The 19,443-nt window shown below is 33.7% G+C and overlaps 1 protein-coding gene across 1 annotated transcript in view; it reads left to right on the top strand.

Annotated features, from left to right (window-relative positions):
• CBLB (Cbl proto-oncogene B) overlaps positions 1 to 19,443 on the top strand; it is a 213,320-nt gene that overhangs the window by 120,541 nt on the left and 73,336 nt on the right. Inside the window, 4 exon segments of the mRNA XM_030330544.1 lie at positions 440 to 577; positions 3,900 to 3,987; positions 7,023 to 7,154; positions 18,438 to 18,641. Coding sequence (XP_030186404.1) covers positions 440 to 577; positions 3,900 to 3,987; positions 7,023 to 7,154; positions 18,438 to 18,641 — 562 coding nt within the window.

Consider the following 19,443-nt stretch of genomic DNA (forward strand, 5'->3'; position numbering starts at 1 on the left):
TGAATTACACAGTATAAACTGACTCAATTTCTGTCTGAGGTGACAAATTAAATTGTTACTTCTTTATTTTTTACTTTCCAAAAATGATTCAGGTCCTAGCTGTTTCATGCCGTCAACTGTTTCATATAGGGAACCTGCTGATGGGGATGGCAGTAGAACCTTTGATACTCAAGTACATCAACTTCAGTTCTTTTGTCCTATAGCCCTGGAGGTATTTAAATGGAATTATTATCAGAGCTTCTTATACAGTTCAATGAAGGGAGTTTTACAGATCAATGAATGGAGAAGGACAGCTTCTTAAAATAAGAAGATAGAAACTTATTTCAGCTTTTCTAAATTATTCTGTTTATTCTTTGACTTTAAAAAAAATCTAAGAGATTGTTTAGTAGTTAGCATACATTCTGAATGTGACTAAACATCATTTTCTCATGTTTTACAGCTACATTTTCCGGTTAAGCTGCACTAGATTGGGACAGTGGGCCATTGGCTATGTGACAGGGGATGGCAATATCTTACAGACCATACCGCATAACAAGCCCTTATTTCAAGCCCTGATTGACGGCAGCAGGGAAGGATTGTGAGTATGAGAAATGGGAGTCAGGGTGCTTATTATTCCCCAATTTGAAAGATAGACACTGCTCTGCGATGGAGAGAAAAGATTGTCTGATGATCTGGCTGTTTTGTTTTGTTTTATTTTGTTTTTTCAAGATTAAGGAATGGGTGCTCCTTACTTTTTATTGTTCATCTCTTAAAATAGCCATTTTAAGGTAACCGATTTGAATTAAACTATATTTTATAGGCAATAAATTCCTACATCAAATTAGAACATGAGTTTGTATTCCTCACAGGGAAAAAAAAAAGCGCTTAACAGTAGTTTAGAATAAATGAAAAAAAACTTATAAGAAGATAATTCTTTAAAATAACTGACTTCTGTTGCTTCATGTAACCCTCAAATTGCTAGTTTTACTTTTTGACCATTAGTAACAGATTTTCTGTTTCTTCTTCTTACGCTTTTGTCACTCCTTCCTTTCCTTTTGTCTTTGCGGCTGTCTTCTGATATTAAATCCTTGCTCCAGAATTACGTTGGTAGCGGAATTCAGTTTATCTTAAGCTATTATTTTTTTTAATTTAAAAATAAGTTTTCCTTTTTTTTTTTTTTTTTTTTTTTTAGAGTAAGAATATCTTTTTTCCTCTACAAAGTGTAGATAATCTGATAGGTGCCTTCATAGTAAATACCTCTCTTTCATTTTAGTCATTGTGGTCTATATGCCATTCCCTTCATGCTTTTGTTTTATTTTCTATTTTGTTCTATTGTCACATCATTATGCTCACTTTTCTTGCCCTTTGCCTTTGCTAAGTAACTTACAGACAGATATTCCCTTATTTGCTATAGCACAGATTGTGATAGAAACCTAGCAGGAGAAAGTCCACCAGAGTTAGCAAAGAGCAAATAATTTAAGTTACACCTTTTCTAAAATAATTGCAAAAGAGAAAAAGTGGTGGAATATATGTGAAGAAAAAAAATGCATTTTTTTTATAAGTTATGAACTTTCAAGAAATAGTTACATGAGAATTGTAGGGCAAACTGGTACAAGTGTGTTTTTCTATTTTTTTTAATTATCATAAATTTTATAGCTTTTGATTCACTGATAACAGGATTTTGTTTTTAAGAAAATGTGCTGTAAAGTTTTACTTTATAAATAGAGGTTACGAGTGGGCAAATCTGTAAAGTTAGTAATTTTGATACAGCTTATTTATATTGTTTACAATACCTTCTATCTGGTTTTTAAAAGCCAATAAAAAATAACAAGTTATATTGTAATCAGTGTTTAGCCTCTGAGCTCCTATGCAAATCAGCTGTTAATATTTACACACACACACACACACACACACCCCCCTTCAGAGGCATTTAGTTAGTTGAATTTGAACTTTAGTGATAGATTACATTAAAATAGGTCAGATTAACATTTTAATCTTACTTAAAAAATAGATTAGATTTTTAGATTACATTAAAATAGATATTATTATGTTCGGTATTTTTTTTTTTCCCTAAGATGAGTAAAACACAGGATATTATCTGGTCCAGCTATTATCAAGGTCAGCTGTCTTTTCCTTATAGTTAACCCAGTATAGTGTGACATAGGTAATAAAGAAGTTCACTTTGATAACCAGCCAAGATTCTTTATTCCTTTCTTGCCATTGAGAGGGTCTCATCAGTACACCCTCATTTACTGAGGACAGTAATCACTGAATTGCCCCTTACACGTTAAATAGAACCTTTTAACCTTTCCTCTAGCAACCTTATTGTTATTTTTATAATCTTTCAGTTTTGAATTCGTCATAGAATTTATATGTTTTTAAAGTGTGATGATGATAAGCAAAATGTTATGTCATAATTGTTAAATCTGGCCCCATTTTAGGATATAAAAAGAAAGCTACTTACCAACTTTTGCTTAGTGCTCTTCATTTAATAATTGTAGAATTTTAATCCACCCCTGTGATAACACTCTAAATATGTCATTACAAATGTAGTTAACTCCTTTTTCTAAATTGTAAAAAAAAAAAAAAAAAAAAAAAAAAAATTATCTCACTGATCTGTTCCTTACTGTATGAGAATTATCTGTCATCTAAGTTCAATTATTTTTCTGGTTTTCCTGGGTGAATTTTAACACTTATGAACATATTTATAGACTAAGGATAAGTACTTTTTGTTACTTCACAGAAAAGATTTAGTATAGTTTTGCTCCTTAAAATATTGACCACGGTAGTATTACATTCTTAATTTTTCATTGCAGCTAGTTCGAATAGCTCCTAAACAAAATTAACTATACCTTAATCAGTCAGCATAATCCAGCAGTAATGTTACCATTTTTTAAAATCTAAGATAGATATTTACCAACACAATTAATTTCATTTTTGAATGAATGAATGAATGAATGAATGAAGACTTATAGCACAAAAAGATGGCATAATTACTACAATTTTTAGTTCTAATTTTAATCCTCTGTAATAGTAGAACCTCGGGGCGCCTGGGTGACTCACTGGGTTAAGTGTCTGACTGGAATTTGGGTCAGGTCATGATCTCATGGTTCATGGGATCTAGCCCCAGATCGGGCTCTGTACTGACAGTGTAGAGCCTGCTTGGGATTCTCTTTCTCCCTGTTTCTCTGCCCCTCACCTGGGTGCACACATGCTCTTTCTCAAAAAATAAATAAATAAAATTAATAATGGAGCCTCATATTTATAAGTGATTCTGTGTTTGTAGCTTGAAGTAAATGAAACATAATTGTAGCATTTTGTAATTTCTTTAGATGTGTGTGTGTACGTGTGAGTGTGTTGGTGTGTGGCTGTAGACTTGTATGTGTGTGAGAATTTAAATGGAAACACAGAGGATGAGAAACTGGAAAAACAGGAATATCAAAGTGGTATTTGCATAACTCTTGTAGGAAACCTGTGGGTTTTAATTCCATTTTTCCCTCAAGTTACTAAGCATGGTATAAAACGATGCAGTTCACATTAACTGTGCTTCACATGAAAAGACACAATCGTTGCAAATAGGTGTACATTCAGAGTATTTTGGAATAGACCATGAGTGACCAGAAAAAATAAATTTTTAACTTACCTAAAAGACATACAGTAAAAAGTATTTAACTGAAAATGGTTGCTTAGTGGCTGAGTCCATGTTCATCCTGTATTTCTGATATGAAAATGATTTCTAGTTTTTAAATGTTCTAAAAGTAACTTGTAATATTATGCAAACAATAGCAAAGCTTCTTGATATAAGTTACATAAAAAGGAAACTTCAACATGTGGGTTTGAATATAGAAGAATCTGATTAAATCATCTTAAATGCAATTAAAAATTGTGTATTTATAATAAAGTTTCTGTTTATAATCTAGCTATCTTTATCCTGATGGGAGGAGCTATAATCCTGATTTAACTGGATTATGTGAACCTACACCCCATGATCATATAAAAGTTACCCAGGTAAGGACAGTTTCTGGTAATGCATTTATAATTATGTATCTAGTATTTTTGAAATAAAAAGCATCCTCTTTTACTGTAGCTAAAATTTTGTACCGGCATTTCATGCAAAAGATACTTACAGGAATTCTAAGAGTATTTGAAAAAAATACTTTCTCCATTTTTTGGATAAAAATGTCTGCTGTTAATATTCTTACTTCCAATATAATATTGGCATTTATGCAGAGACACAGATAAACCCATAGATAGGCAGATACATATGAGGAGAGAGTTACAGATTGAGAAAACTCCAAAGAAGATTGGAATAATAATATGCATTAGCTTTTAGAGTCAAGTGTGTAATTGAAGTTTATTGAAGGTCTTAATTATATTCTTATAAATCCATTGTTGGCGACCCCATAAATTGAATGGGAGTGTAGCTTGGTTATAAAACCTTTCTTGAGGGTGATATTCGGTAATTAATCAAAATCTAAACAAAACCATTTTTGACTCTGGATTCTGTATATACCACTCACATATACACAGAAACATCTGTACATCGGGGTTTTCACTTTAGCAATTTTCCTAAAAATGAAAAATTATAAATACCAAGCTATTTAATCATAGGTTAAGTAAAGCATAGTATATTCATACTGCATTATACTGAGGTCATTACCGAGAGGAAGGTAGCTCTATATACTCACATGGGAACTTCGGCATCTTTATTATATAAAAAAAGTTCCATTACTGTAAAGTTCAATTATATAACATTTCATTTGTAAAGTAACATTACATAAGTTCAGTTTCTGGAAAGAAAGAAATTACCATATATGAACATATGAACATACTTTTTAAAAATAAAAATTAAAAACTACCAAACTGGTAACATTACTTAACTGAGGAAGTAAGAAGTTTTAGGGAATTAGGAAGAAGATTGAAGAGAGAAAATGAGTATTTTATTTTATGTTAATCTAGTTTTAAAATACTTTATAATTTAGATATTTTGTGCTTTGTATAATAATAAAAATCAGAAATTACAGATTTTGGGAAGACAAGAGATAATTTTTTATTTTCTAATTGTCTAGATTTAGTCCCAGTGGTCTTGGTATTATTATGTGAAACACATTTGTTGACATATGTACAGTTGATGGGCAGTTTTTGAAATTTAATATATAATTGACATTATTTTGATTAGGTAAATGATTCTGTATGTTCTAACACATGTATGTGAAAGCACACTTGCAAAAATAGTTCCTCTTTTTAAAGCCACTGTTTAAAACTATATATATTCAGGAGTAGTATCATCCCATTAATTATTCATAAATATTTGAATAAGTTACCCCTTAGGTTGCATTGAGTTCTGCATCTGTGATTTTAGCTTATTGTAATTTTTTAAATAATTATAAAGTGGTCCTTTGGGTGTCATAACAATTTAAATACTTACCTATTACTTTAGAGACTTCAGGGACTTAAAATTTATTTATTTATATACTTTAAAAGTTTTGTTTAAGTAACCTCTACCTACGTCAAATATAGGGCTTGGATTCACAACCCGAGATCAAAAGTCAGACACCCCAACTTATAATTTAATTTTAATTGCTTTCATATTTATTTAGTTTTTATCTTGATCCATTGTCATCTTTTTTATTTCTGTAAAAATTATACAAACATACATACTTCATGGTAGACACAACTTATATATGAATGTGCATGCATGCATGTGTGTGTATCTTTGTATGTAGGTGTATATATATTTTTCTCACCAGGATGATAAGATCTTTTAGTATGCTACAGGCTAAATATTGTCATTTATTTATCCTGCCCAGGGCCAGGTTCCTAATAGACACTTATTGACTAAAACACTGCCTTTTTTAAATGAATTTTAATTACTTTTCTTTGTATCCCTTTTAACACCTTTTGTTTTCATATTTTCTTTATACTTACTGATACATTTGTGTCTTCTTTGTGACCTAGAGCTTTTCAATATTTAGACACCAAGAATTTTACTATGCCAAAATGTTCAAAACTAGTTAATCAAGAGAATAGATGTTTCATAAAACAATTTTTGGTTGCTGAAGTGATTAGTTTTCCTGACGGTGCTAGATTGGGAAAACAGTATGCAATTTAGAGTTAGAAATTTAATATAGAATTTGAGGAAAATAATTTAAACTTATTGAGCCTCAGATTTTTTTTTTTTTAATTTTTTTTTCAACGTTTTTATTTATTTTTGGGACAGAGAGAGACAGAGCATGAACGGGGGAGGGGCAGAGAGAGAGGGAGACACAGAATCGGAAACAGGCTCCAGGCTCTGAGCCATCAGCCCAGAGCCTGACGCGGGGCTCGAACTCACGCACCGCGAGATCGTGACCTGGCTGAAGTCGGACGCTTAACCGACTGCGCCACCCAGGCGCCCCTCAGATTTTTTTTTTAATTCAATGTGTCTTATTATGCTTTGGAGATTATATGACATAATAAATGTGTACCAAAGTATGTAGCATGCAGGAAGGGCTTGGCAAATGCTGCTTTTCTTCTGTTCCAGAATTTAATGTTCAGTTAGAATAATATATATATATATATATATATATATATATATACGCATTATATATATACATTATATATATTATATATACGTATTATATATATACATTATATATATATTATATATATATATGTATTTGCAATTTTGAAGTGAATTTAGGTGAGAATGTGGCATTTACAAAGAAACTAAAGCTATTTATATTTTCTTTTAAAACCGTAAGTTTTGTCTTTTGAGTCACTATTAACGCAAATCCCTTCCTAAAGGAACAGTACAAAACATTAAGTAGTCTGAAGTATTACAAAAGCTTATAAAATTGCTGATATAAGCTCAAATGTTTTAAAAAATGATTTTGTCGACCAAATTGTGATTACCAATTTAAAACATGTCTTAAGTAGTAACATTCCTGCCAGGATCAAGTGTGAGGCATTTACTGTAAGTCATTGTATTTGAGAAAATTCAGTAGTACCAGTTCATGTCAGAAATACATTAACTTTGCCTTTTTTTCCCCCCCAAATTCCAGGAACAATATGAATTATATTGTGAAATGGGCTCCACTTTTCAGCTTTGTAAAATTTGTGCTGAGAACGACAAAGATGTCAAGATTGAGCCTTGTGGGCATTTGATGTGCACCTCTTGCCTTACAGCATGGCAGGTATAATCAAGATTTAATGAGCAACACTCATGTCTTCCTTATATTCTCTGTTGCTATTTCTCTTTTCAGTTTTCTTCATCTTAATCATTCAGCAAATGATCTGATAAGTGCTTTCTTGGAGTAATTTGAAAAATCTTATGTGTTTGATTTTCTGTCTTATATAATTTCATTTTTCTTGCTGGCTGTGTTTTATATTGTTTCTTTTGCATGTACAATTTAATTTTAGGATTTAGTCATGAGTAGTTTGTAACTCTGTGACACCACTGATTTCAGAATGTCACATCAGTATTTCCAACTAATCATATTGATGTGATTTATGGTGGGTCAGATTCTATTTATAGTAGGTCACTTTCTGAAGCAAAGTAAATCCTAGGAGATAAATCTTATGTTGATGTTTCAGCAGGCCCTTTTCCTAGGAGGAGATGTGGCTCCTATGTCATGTATGTCAGTGGCTACGAATGGGAAAATCTGATGGGGAAAGTCTCCCGAATACTTACAGTTCTCACAGAAGCGGGCATAACATTTTCCAGTTTACCGAAGCAGAATCCAAGTTACCTCTTATGCAGATATTCAGTAAATACCAATTGGTTTGATGTTTTAGAATAAGACCCAGAGACTAACTAGTTTCCCCGTGGGCTTTCTTCTGTTTCTTTATCTGTAACAGAGGTTGTGGGTTGAAAATGAGTCTGGACAGATTTCCAGTTTTGAATATTTGAAGGATCCACAGAAGATTTTGATCAAGTCATTTTTTCACTGCTGTGTAACATAGTCAGTATCGAAGTCAATATTGTTGATGGGGTTAAGAAAGCAAGTAATTCAATTTTCAAACCTTCTTAGAAATTTTGCTATTGAGTATATAATTGACATCCCTACCCCATTCCTGAGCCCTGTCAGGCTTGATCTTCTGTCTAACCCATAGCCTCGGCATTGCCTGTGGAAGAGGGGTAGCCTTAGAGGCTCAGGCCAGGAGAATGCAGGCCCAGGAGCGCTGGTGCTGTTGAGCTCATTACTTGGTAATAACATATAATGGTTTTCACAATCTTATGAAAAGGAACGCCTTCTTCCTTTGGGGAGGTTTGAAAGATGGAAGAAGCAAAAGAGGAAGAACTAGAAAGTGAGTTAAATTTGATTTACTTTTTCAATGCCATTTCTGAACTCCCAGACATTTTTGCCACCTCAGTAAAAATTGTTCAACATCCCTACACTTCTCTCTTTCAGTGTGCATAGGTTTGTATTTTACTTAGGTTTTCCTTGATACACTCTCCCTAATTTCCCTTTATCCCTTCATGATGTTGGTGAATTTTGTATAGTACAGGGAGAAGGTGGAGGAAGAGGGATGCTCAGTGTGGCATCAGCAAACTCATTCTCAGTGTGTAGGCACTTGATTGCTATGTAAGTTATGTTAATAATTTTTCTGGAGACGTAACAATGTCTTTTTATAAATGACTTTCAACAAGTTATGCTGGTAGAAGAGAGAACTATGTTTGCAAGTGTATTTCACATCAATCAGTAGAAAATAATACAGAGATATTGAGTCAGTGCCTGACAGATAGGACTGTGTCTGTTATGATGATTTGCTTTACCTGATAACCCATTCGGTATCTCAGGGTAAGTAGAGGCCAATTATATTTGTCACAGTTGGATTGTGACTTTGTATTGACTTATGCCTTCAGGGTGGTTGTATGGTTTTCACGGGTACAAAGAAACTAAAACTTTATATTTCTTCCTAAAGAAAACCAGAATTTTAGGCTGGTACAAAATCCCAGTACTCTGTGGCACTATGCTTGGTTTTGGCCTCTACTCTTGGGGTCTTAGTCTGGGAACATACACATATTTACATATGGCAGGACTTGGTGCCTTTAACTTGCTACCTACCTGGTATTTGGAAGTTAAGTGGTTTAAAAGTCAGAAGCTCCCATTAGTTTGGAAGAAACCTTTGATTAGTAAAGATTTTTTAAAGCATAATACAAAATAGCTGTTTACCTCGAAGCCCAGAGTAAGTAAAACAGTATGACTGAATATAAAACAGATTTTATTTATTTTAATTTTTGTATACATCTTGAAAGAAATTTATGTTTAAAATGTCAGGGACAATAGTGTACATTCTATTTAGTAAGTTTGTGAACTATTTGCAACAGGTATGTTATGTGCAAAAGACACAGGAACGTTTCCCTGTCGCCATGACTGTGTTATTAATCCTTTGTCCCTTACATCACCACACGTTTCTGTATATTACTGTGTATTCTCCAAATGGTACAGCTCCTCAGTGCCTTGATTCACTTCATGATTTCTAATACTGGTCTAATGGCCTTAATTAAGATGTGCCCAGTCATATTTGTAAATTGTTAACATTTACTTTTTTTTTTTTTTTTTTTTTACTCTGAAGTAGTTCTCAATTTTACTTTTAGAAGTTGAGGAACTGAATAAATTGCCAAGCACTGGAAACAGTCTTTGAGTAAAATTTTAGCAGAAGGTCATTATAAAGTACAGTAGTAGTTTAGTAAGTGAACTAAACAAAAAAAAATGACAAATGAAAAAGTACTCAGAAAGTTGAAATAATAATCAGATTATATCACACTGTTATTAGCAAATAATGTTATTTTAATCTGGTCATAGAAATTTGCATATAGGTTAATGAAAAATGTTCAAAAGCATTATTTCAGCATTATTTTTAATTCTTCCCACACAAAATACTTTGTAATTAATAAATATTCTTGTAATTAAAAAAAATTTATGTATGTCCCTGTGAACTCTTACCTCATTGTATTTGTATTGTAAACATTATATATTTACCTATTTCTCTTCTAGAACCTGGTTTAGAATCCCTCTCTTCTAGTATTGTTACTCAGTAAATATTTATGGACTATATGGTAAATAGTGTAGAGAGAAGACTAAGATTACATTGAAAACATGTTAAATAGATAAATTAGACAAGTTGTTGATATTGTAGATCAGATGTCTTAGTTCTGTTCATTTCTCTTCTGAAAACTATCTGTGATTTTTTTCAAAGACCTTTTATTATGCTCAAGATCCGAGAATGAATTCTAAGAACTTTAATTCTCAGATTTGTTCTATTCAGTAGCTGCTGGATGATTCCCTTCAACTTTTCACATTTTGATTTTGTCCGCTTATTTTTGAGCCACAATTATTTTACGTTTATTGCTTGCAATAATGCTGGCACTAACCTAGAGGCAGTGAAACTGAGTTCCTCTTTATTACTTTTTTAAACCAAAAAACACACATGGTGATCCCTGATTCACGTTTTCTCTACACTGAAGAATATTGTTCTTGGGCCAGGTTTTCAGAATTCCAAAGTGATATACCATAGTCTTTATGTCCCAGTGGGATCTTAGTGGTCAAAGGAAATGTCAACTTTTGAACATTTCCACTTTGGGATAACCTGAATATTTCTACCTCTGCATATAGATTTCACAAAATAGTACTTCTTGCCAACCAACACATCTGCCTATTTTCATATAATATGAATAGCAATTTTTGACAATCATTTAAATATGTTACTGTAAAATGCCCATTACTTAATAAAAATCAAATTGTTACAAAGTTATTCCAGTTAAAATGCAGTTGATAAACTATAGATCTGCTAAAAAGCCCACCTTATGGCCTCAATCACTGCTCACAGGATTTAACCTAATTGATGGTGAATAGAGAACTAATATGTTATTGAACAGTTATTGAACGTTTCTGTAGTTCTGCAGTATAATGTCAGGCATTGTATCTAAACTTGTAGATGCAGTGGGAAATGTATGAGTATGAAGTCTGGATAAGAGTACAGTATTCATGTCTCTCTTTTTCAGTGTTTTCCAGATTCAAACTGGTACAGAGCTATAGTCCATATTTCCTGACTTTAAAGCCAGAGTTTTTGTTGTATATGCTTGTTTCTTTTTTCTATAGAGAAAAGGTTGTTTTCCAACTCAATTATGCATAGGCTCGTTTGTTACTTTACTTGAGAGAAGCATACATGGCTTGTTTCATCCATCATTCTCCAACTTCTCGAGTCCATTTACTTGTCTTTTTATTTAGAAACATTCCTGGGCGTCTGCTCTGTCCTGGTTCTGTACGAATCTGTGAGCTAGGAAGAATACTTAGACTCAGGCCTGACCCTCAAGAAGTTACAAGTAAATCTGAAAGTTTTATACAGAGGCATGGTATTAATAATAATTACTTGAAATGAGCATCCTGTTATCTTTCAAATTTAATTATGGATTTGAGACATCTTTTGTTACTTTCTACTCTTTTAGTTGGGCATGCTGATAGGAAAAGGATTTTAAAGGTTGCATGTCTGCCAAGAAGCTCTGATAAATCAGAGTCCAATAGGAAAGAAATATTAAACCCTGACCATAAAACATTATGTGTCCAGCCAGTATGCATTTTCAGCAAGTCATTCTTCACCAACTTTTCCTTCCATTTGATGCCCTACTTTTGGTTTAATTGAATTCACTGCAAACTTAAATTTTATGTAATTAACGGAAACCCTAAGAAATGCACAGTAGCGGTGTCACTTAGTTGTTACAGGCTGCAAGTGGTTACCCTTTAATTTTTGTCATAATGGCCCATTAGTCATGCCTCTGAAGAGGTGTCAGATACTTCTTTCTCCTTCTGAAACATCTGTGTTATTTAATAAATTGAATAAGCAAGGCAGAGTTTGCACAGAATACTAAATAAGTTGGATAATCAACTCTCTAGAGGCAATCTCTGAAGCAATCTCTCTCTGGGTGCGGCATTTCTGTTCTGTCTTTGGCAATAAAACCTGCAGAGTTTTCTTTCACTTCCTTGCTGTTCCATAGATACTAACAAAACATTTTTCTTCATCCAGAACTCCTCCATATCTTCCTTTTTGTAGCAGCATATTGAGCAGCAGTGATGGTGCAGGCTTACTACATGAGGTGTAAAGTAAGGGGCTCTTTTCATACTAGTTTGTTTTGTTTTGTTTTGTTTTGTTTTGTTTTTGTTTTTTGCTCCAGGAATCTAGAAAATGGCTTCTGAGCTTGTGAATGGCACAAATTCCAAACTATGTTCTTCAAATCTTCAAAATAAAAACGGATAGGGGCACCTGGGTGGCTCAGTCAGTTGAGCGACTGACTTTGGCTCAGGTCATGCTCTTGCATTTTGAGAGTTCGAGCCCCGCGTCAGGCTCTGTGCTGACAGCTCAGAGGCTGGAGCCTGCCTTGGATTCTGTGTCTCCCTCTCTCTCTGCCCCTCTTCGGATTCTGTGTCTCCCTCTCTCTCTGCCCCTCTTCGGATTCTGTGTCTCCCTCTCTCTCTGCCCCTCCCCCACTCATGCTCTGTCTCAGAAATAAACATTTTAAAAAATTCAAAATAAAAATGGATACATATATATCAGTTGGATATGCAGCCTTGTTTTGAATTACTGCCAAGGACTTTAATTCAATTAAAAGTAAAATTAACTTTTTCCTGTGATTATTACTTCTGTACTTTTTCCAAATAATTTAAAGGAAAGATATTAGAATGTTCAAAATAATATTTCATAGAGTCATTAGATGAAAATCAGTAAGCCCTGATTTTAATATGGAATATGATTAAAGAGATTTATGAATGTCCCATATTTAGAGAGCATTGTGGGGCAAAAAATGTGTAGTTATCTAAGAGAGGAGAGAAGCCAGCTCACATGGTCACATTTAAGGCACAAAGAAATAATCTTTTTCTGTATCTTCCCTCAAAAGCAACCAACCTTCACATTTCTAGCCTCAGTGTAATTTTGTAACCTTAGTACTACAAATAATAAAATTATATTTGCCTATAAGAATGTTGTAAATTGGTATTTCTCCCCTTGATTACATGTTGTGTCTTTTTGTATAAAAGTGATAAAGTGTTGGAGCTCCTGTTTCACTGTGGGAGTGATGTAGGGGCTACTAGAGTCATTAAAAGATGTTACAATTATTTCATGAACTACAGTGATGACAGTAGGAATGAAAAGGAGGAGAAAATAAAATTTGGTAGAGCAAATGCTTGAGTCCAGTGACTGTATTAAATGGGGTCTGACTGTATCGTGCTGTGCCTGGACAATAGCAGGTATTGGCACCTGGGAAACCTTTTCAGTTGGATCTAACAAAGGCCTTTAATAGGTGCTTCAAAAGTTGACTCCCTTAAATAAAGCATCCTCAGAATGCAAACGCATAAACTTCATGAATTAACATTTTAAATTGGGTTCTAGCAACAACTATTTTAAAAGCTCTTACTATGTAAAAATATATCCCAAGGAATCCTATAATTACTAGGACAAGTTTTTCATCTTCATTAAAGCTGAAACCTTTCAATTTGAGTGAATAGAATATTTATTGATTAAAGTAGTTTTGTAATTTGAACAGTAGGGTTTTTTTTTTCATTTTTGAATGATCAATAGTAGGCAGCTACTTTTAAACTTCATCTTAACCTAGGTTATGAATCTGATCTTAAGGAACTACATCCTGATGCTGCAGTGTAGGATAGTGGTAGTGTAGTGATGAAATGATTCGATTCATATAACAGGCCACCTGAATGTAATTTCCTGCACACAGATGCTTAGCTGTGTGACCTCCATCAAATTATATAAACTCTCATTTTTTTATTGGTAAAATGAGGATGATAATTGTACCTACTTCATAGGGTTAAATGAATTAATACGTGTATAGTGTTTTCAACAGTGCCTGGAATCTTAGTATTGTTCCTAATGTAGTACCTAATAGTATCATTTAGGAAACTGTCTTATATTTCTGATTATTCTTAATTTATGAACATTGGTGATTCTGTGGTTTAAAAGTAGTTTAAAAATTGCATTCATTTCATAAGGTGGGAATTCTTGTGGTTGTGTAAATATTTTCAGATGTTAAGACATGTTTCTTCAGTTATCTTACTATACTAATTTGCTTTTGAAATTATCTTTATAGTAATTCTGCCAGTACTTGCATAGCACTTTGAAAGATTTGAATTAATTTATTTTTGAGATATCCCTTAAATTGTACATTCCCTCATTATACCCTACAGAATAAGATGAATAGCTTACCCAGGATCACACAGCTGTAATTGGTGGGTGTAGGGTTCCAATTCAGGTGTCCTGATTCAGAATGTCTGTGCTTTCTTTCTGACTTGGTGTTTTCATGGGCCTCACAAGTTAAAACCAGAAGAGCCTAGATTCACCAATGTCTTTTTTCCTTGTTCATCATAAGAGAGCGCCAAAACCAACCATCTCTTTCACTCTGAGTGATTTGTTGTAAGATTACTATTAACTCTCTTATATGTTCTTTTAACAAGTTATTGAATTTCTGTGGGAAATATTGTGCTCTAAAAATGCTTAATATGGACCCAATTTGTTCTCAGGATATGTATATATGTATCTATCCAGTTATTCACTTATTTATAATTGTTCCATGGTTTGCAGAAATGATTTATGGTAACTTCAAATCTATGTGAAATATTACCAAAGTAATATAAATTAGAAGTTACTGCTACAGAAAGCACGTACACACACACACACACACACACACACACACAGACTAAAAAAGTATAAAATGCACTCCAAAATGAGACTCAAGAAGTCCTATTATTTTTTAGGGTTCTCTATGTATATTGTGTATGTGGAAAGCCATGTAGTGATTAACCTTAAAACAAAGTGTGACCTCTAATAATCATCTTGAGAGCAAATAAATTGTACTATATATAGTGTGTCTTTAAAAAATTAAGGTATTTAAGAGGTAAAATCCATATGAACAGTATATAAACAGAAAGCATATGGAAGCTGACCAATACATGATGATGATGATGATGATGATGATGATGATGATGGTGATGAGATACTGATATTTACTTGGATTTTTACATAAGGTGTTACTATGGGAATGGGCAATTTGGGAAGTTAAAGAATTTTTTTTTCTATTTTTCTGTAAAATGTTAATTTGTTCTCAGATACCTAAAGTTATATTTATGTTTAATATTATTAACAATATTCATGGTTGGCATGGGAGTCTGAATTACTTTGTCATGAGCATATTACATAGTTAACATTTCAGATGAGTGTAGTACTCTCTGATAACTTATATATCTTTGGTTTGGAAGTATTTCTTATTTGAGGAAGTAAAATCTACTGAGTCCATTAGAATGGATGGAGTCCCAAATGCTTCCTCTTAACATTCTCAGAATGTGAATATGTTGAGGACTAGAAAAGGAATTATTTATTGGTTTTCTTTATTAACATATGTTCCTTGATCTTGCATTAAGTATATGTTGACAGAAACATTATTTTAATTATTGAGGCACAATCCTGATGAGTTATATGTCTATCGAAGACATTCTTCATGTGTATTCAGTCAACCATATGACAGAAACTAGGGCAGAGTATCAAAGTGGCATTTGAGAATTTATAGTTAGACTTAATTTACATGTAGCAGTATTTAGTTTACAGAGAAAGAGTGATGGATGAAGTCATATTAGAGTAAATATCATTAAGGAGACACGTTCATTGTGATCTATGTCTGCAAATCAAAGTGGATGTACATTGCCAGCTGGGTTTTGGGGGGGATTTTTTTTGTTTTTCATTCAGTGAGTAATGTGAACCCTCTACAAAGATAAAGCTAAACAGAAAATATTTTTTGTGATGTGTACTCACAAAACAGCTACTCTAACATACAGCAGTAATTTGTATAGTATTAAACTTTCAGATAGCAGAGATGGAGGAAATCTAAATTCAGGTATTGAAGAGCTAGCTATTCCTAATCTTTCTCTTGGTACCACCAGGATGCTGTTATTACCTCCCCCTGCTCTCTTTCCGAACCCCTCTTTTCAGTTACCCTCTGTCGGGAGCTCCAAGTCATCCTTACCAAAGCAATGTGCAAAGTGACATTGAAATTTCTAAGAGAAGCTTTTGTAGCTGAGTGCTGTGGCATAAACGTTGTGGGCACTGTACTAAAAAATAATGACTTTAATATTTACATCAAGGGCACTAATTTTTAGTTATGGTAATTATACTTTAGTTAAGTCTTAATAAATTTTTCTGTTTTTAGATACACACTAAAACATTATAGATGAATTTATGTAATGTATAGGATATACTTCAGAATAATCCAAGTGAGTAAGTGGAAGGTACAGATGGAACAAGATTGGACATGAACTGATAGTTGTTAGAGTGGAGTGGTAGGTGTATACAAACTTATTACCCTTTTCTCTCTACTTCTGTATATGTTTCAGATTTTATATATATATATATATATATATATATATATATATATATATATATATTTATTTAACATATGAACAAAAGATGTGTCTACTTAGGGCCCAGAGTCCTACTTTCTATCCTTCGTGTACTAAAGACACACAGAGAACATCTTTCCTATCTTGCCCTTATATATTAGACTATCTTTTTGAAATTATCTTACATAGATCTGTTAGAAAATTCCATTACAGTCACAGAATATGGATCCCTTTTGACTTTTCTGATAAGGGGATTTTATCTAGATGACAACATATTGAATATGCACTTACGTTTAATGTTCCTGTTAACAAAAGATAGGAGAAAGGTTTAGCTTTCCTTAAGTATTTATTCCTGTGTTAGGAAATGTTAATGTAATATAAAATAATTAAGGCGTAGATTTATCATCTGTTGTAGAATGATGGAGCAAAATATTTAAGTTGCCTTGAAGCGCACCAGCTTAAGCATATGCAGCAATAAACATCAAAGGATTTTGTATCGGCGTGCCTGTATTTCTCCACAGCACCTTAGTTCAACTACTTTACCATTCCAAGTTTCTTTCCCAAATTATCTAACAGTAAATGAATAAGGAAATGCTCTGCTTTCTTTTCATTGACCTATGCAAAGAATGTTTGTTTTTCTTTTTTGACAATTGGTGTGGCAAAGAGAGATGTTCAGTTTGTTAATCTGAGTGATATTTGGAAAAGAATAACCCATCCAGCACATGATCTGCCTGAGTGACAGATCAGCAATTGTCCAGTGAGAGGAGAAGCAAAAGTATCACTCCACTGCTGATCACAGTGTCACCGGAGGGGATGTAGATCACCAGTTTCCCACCATAACAAGTGGGTGGGACAGTCTTAAGTACTAAATGGTTTCTTTAAAGATGTTAGTTCTCTTTGCATCCCTGTCTCATTTTTAAAAAGGTGCTGATTCATCTCATTTCTGCCTTTAAATGATTTTATGATTTCTTCTATTTTTTTAAAGCTTACTTATTTATTTTTGAGAGGAGGGGAGATGGGCAGAGAGAGAGGGAGAGAATCCCAAGCAGGCTCCACTCTGTCAGCGCAGATCACGACATGGAGCTCCATCTCACAAACCGTGAGATCGTGACCTGAGCAGAAATCAAGAGTCAGATGCTTAACCAACTGAGCCACCCAGACGCCCCTGCTTTTTACTATTTTTTAAATAACACACTACTAAAATCAGGGTAAAATGCAGAAACAAAAAATGATGGTGAGTATCAGACACCATCTATTTCTAGAAGACAGCATCATATGCAGGGCGAGAACACAGTCTTCTCCTATTTCCCTGCCAATTGTGAATTCCGGAATTGGGAGACTTTGAACAAAACCTTCAATAATTACCAATAAATGAGTTTCTGGCCCAAAAGTATTAGCACAGATCTTTTTGCAGTATCTAATTTGAAAGCAAGATGAGAGGTAGAATTTAATATTTCACATGGCATTATATCCCAAATGAGCTGGGTCAGAGTGACAGGCTCTCAGGACAGATGATGGTTTCTGGATGTAAATTTACTTTTATTTTTTCCCACCAATTATAAATCAAGACTTTTAAAAACCTAGGCAATTAAATGGAAATATTTATCCATAGTTACATGCATAGGAACTTTTCCAGAATGGCTTGTTTTAATTGATACTGCTACTTTGTTTATAATGAATTTTTATCAAAATGTCCTTTTTGTAGAATGTTTAATTAGCTGGTGCCTTTTGGTAAAGAGGGATATGATTCAATTTCCATTTTCCTACAGGACCCTGAAGTTTTGATACATTACAATTGTAAAAGAACATTCAGAAAAATAGTTAGGCTCCTTTTCTTTGGCAAATCAGAGATTTTTTTTTTTTTAGATAAATCTTTCTTTGAAAATTTGACATACTGAACGTTTATCACATTTTGTTGGTGTTCTACTCTATTAACTTCTTCAAGACAGATCTTCCTTCACTCTCACTGCCTACCCTAAAACCTCTTGTATGCAACTTCTTTTTATAGCTGGAGAACATTGGCCCCTCTCAGTACTGTTGTATTTGAACAAAAACCAATTACATTTTTTGTTTGTTCAGGAGTCAGATGGCCAGGGCTGCCCCTTCTGTCGCTGTGAAATAAAAGGAACAGAGCCCATCATCGTCGACCCCTTTGATCCAAGGGACGAAGGTTCCAGGTGCTGTAGCATCATTGACCCCTTTGGAGTGCCGATGCTGGACCTGGATGATGATGATGACCGAGAGGAGTCCTTGATGATGAATCGGTTGGCAAATGTTCGAAAGGTAAAATTATAAAACGCAGGTTTAATCGGAGTCATGTGTGGACATGAAAAAGGAATGATGCTGTCCCTAATGGGCTATGTCTGAGTGTTTGGGGGCTTGGGAAAGAAACATGGAAGAATCAAAAGAAAGGTGAAGACCTCGGTAATGTTGATAGGCTGATGAAATCATAGACAAAGAACTAGAGTCTACTCAAAGTTCTTTCGCTGCTTTTAAACTTCAAAATGAGAGATGATGAGAGCTTACGTATAGAATCCAAGATCGTCTAAGATTGGCAAAAGCAGTCCTGTGAATAAAAAATTAAGAAAAATTAAGAAAACTAAGAAAATATAAAAATTGGTAATGATGAAACTGATTACAAATAGTCTTTGTTAAAGTCTAAAAGAAGTGTCTGATAGTGATTTTCTGACCAGGAGAGCCAGGCTTCCATTTGGCTACTGAGAATTCTGTCACATAATATTTACCTTTGTGAATTTACCATAGTGTGGGGTTTGCTTATCAAAATTGCTGACTCAGAAAATGGACTTTGTGAATTGAGAATGGATCCTACATGCCCAGTTGGAGTAACTAGCCCCACAAGAAACTAGTCAATAAACCAGAATGCCAACTGAATAATTTACAAGCCAGAAATATAATGACTAAGAGAGCTGGCCTCTCAGATATCAGGCCATGCTCTGTACGGAAAGATATGTGAAAGTCATATTCACAAAGTTTTGCGTTCTCAAAATCAGAGAACTAGCAATGAGTGGTATAAAAGTTGCTGAAAATGGAGTGTGAAGGTGTCCCCTCCTGGCCCTCCTCCTGA

The sequence above is a fragment of the Lynx canadensis genome, chromosome C2 (genome assembly GCF_007474595.2).
Source record: "Lynx canadensis isolate LIC74 chromosome C2, mLynCan4.pri.v2, whole genome shotgun sequence".
Taxonomy (NCBI): Eukaryota; Metazoa; Chordata; class Mammalia; order Carnivora; family Felidae; genus Lynx; species Lynx canadensis.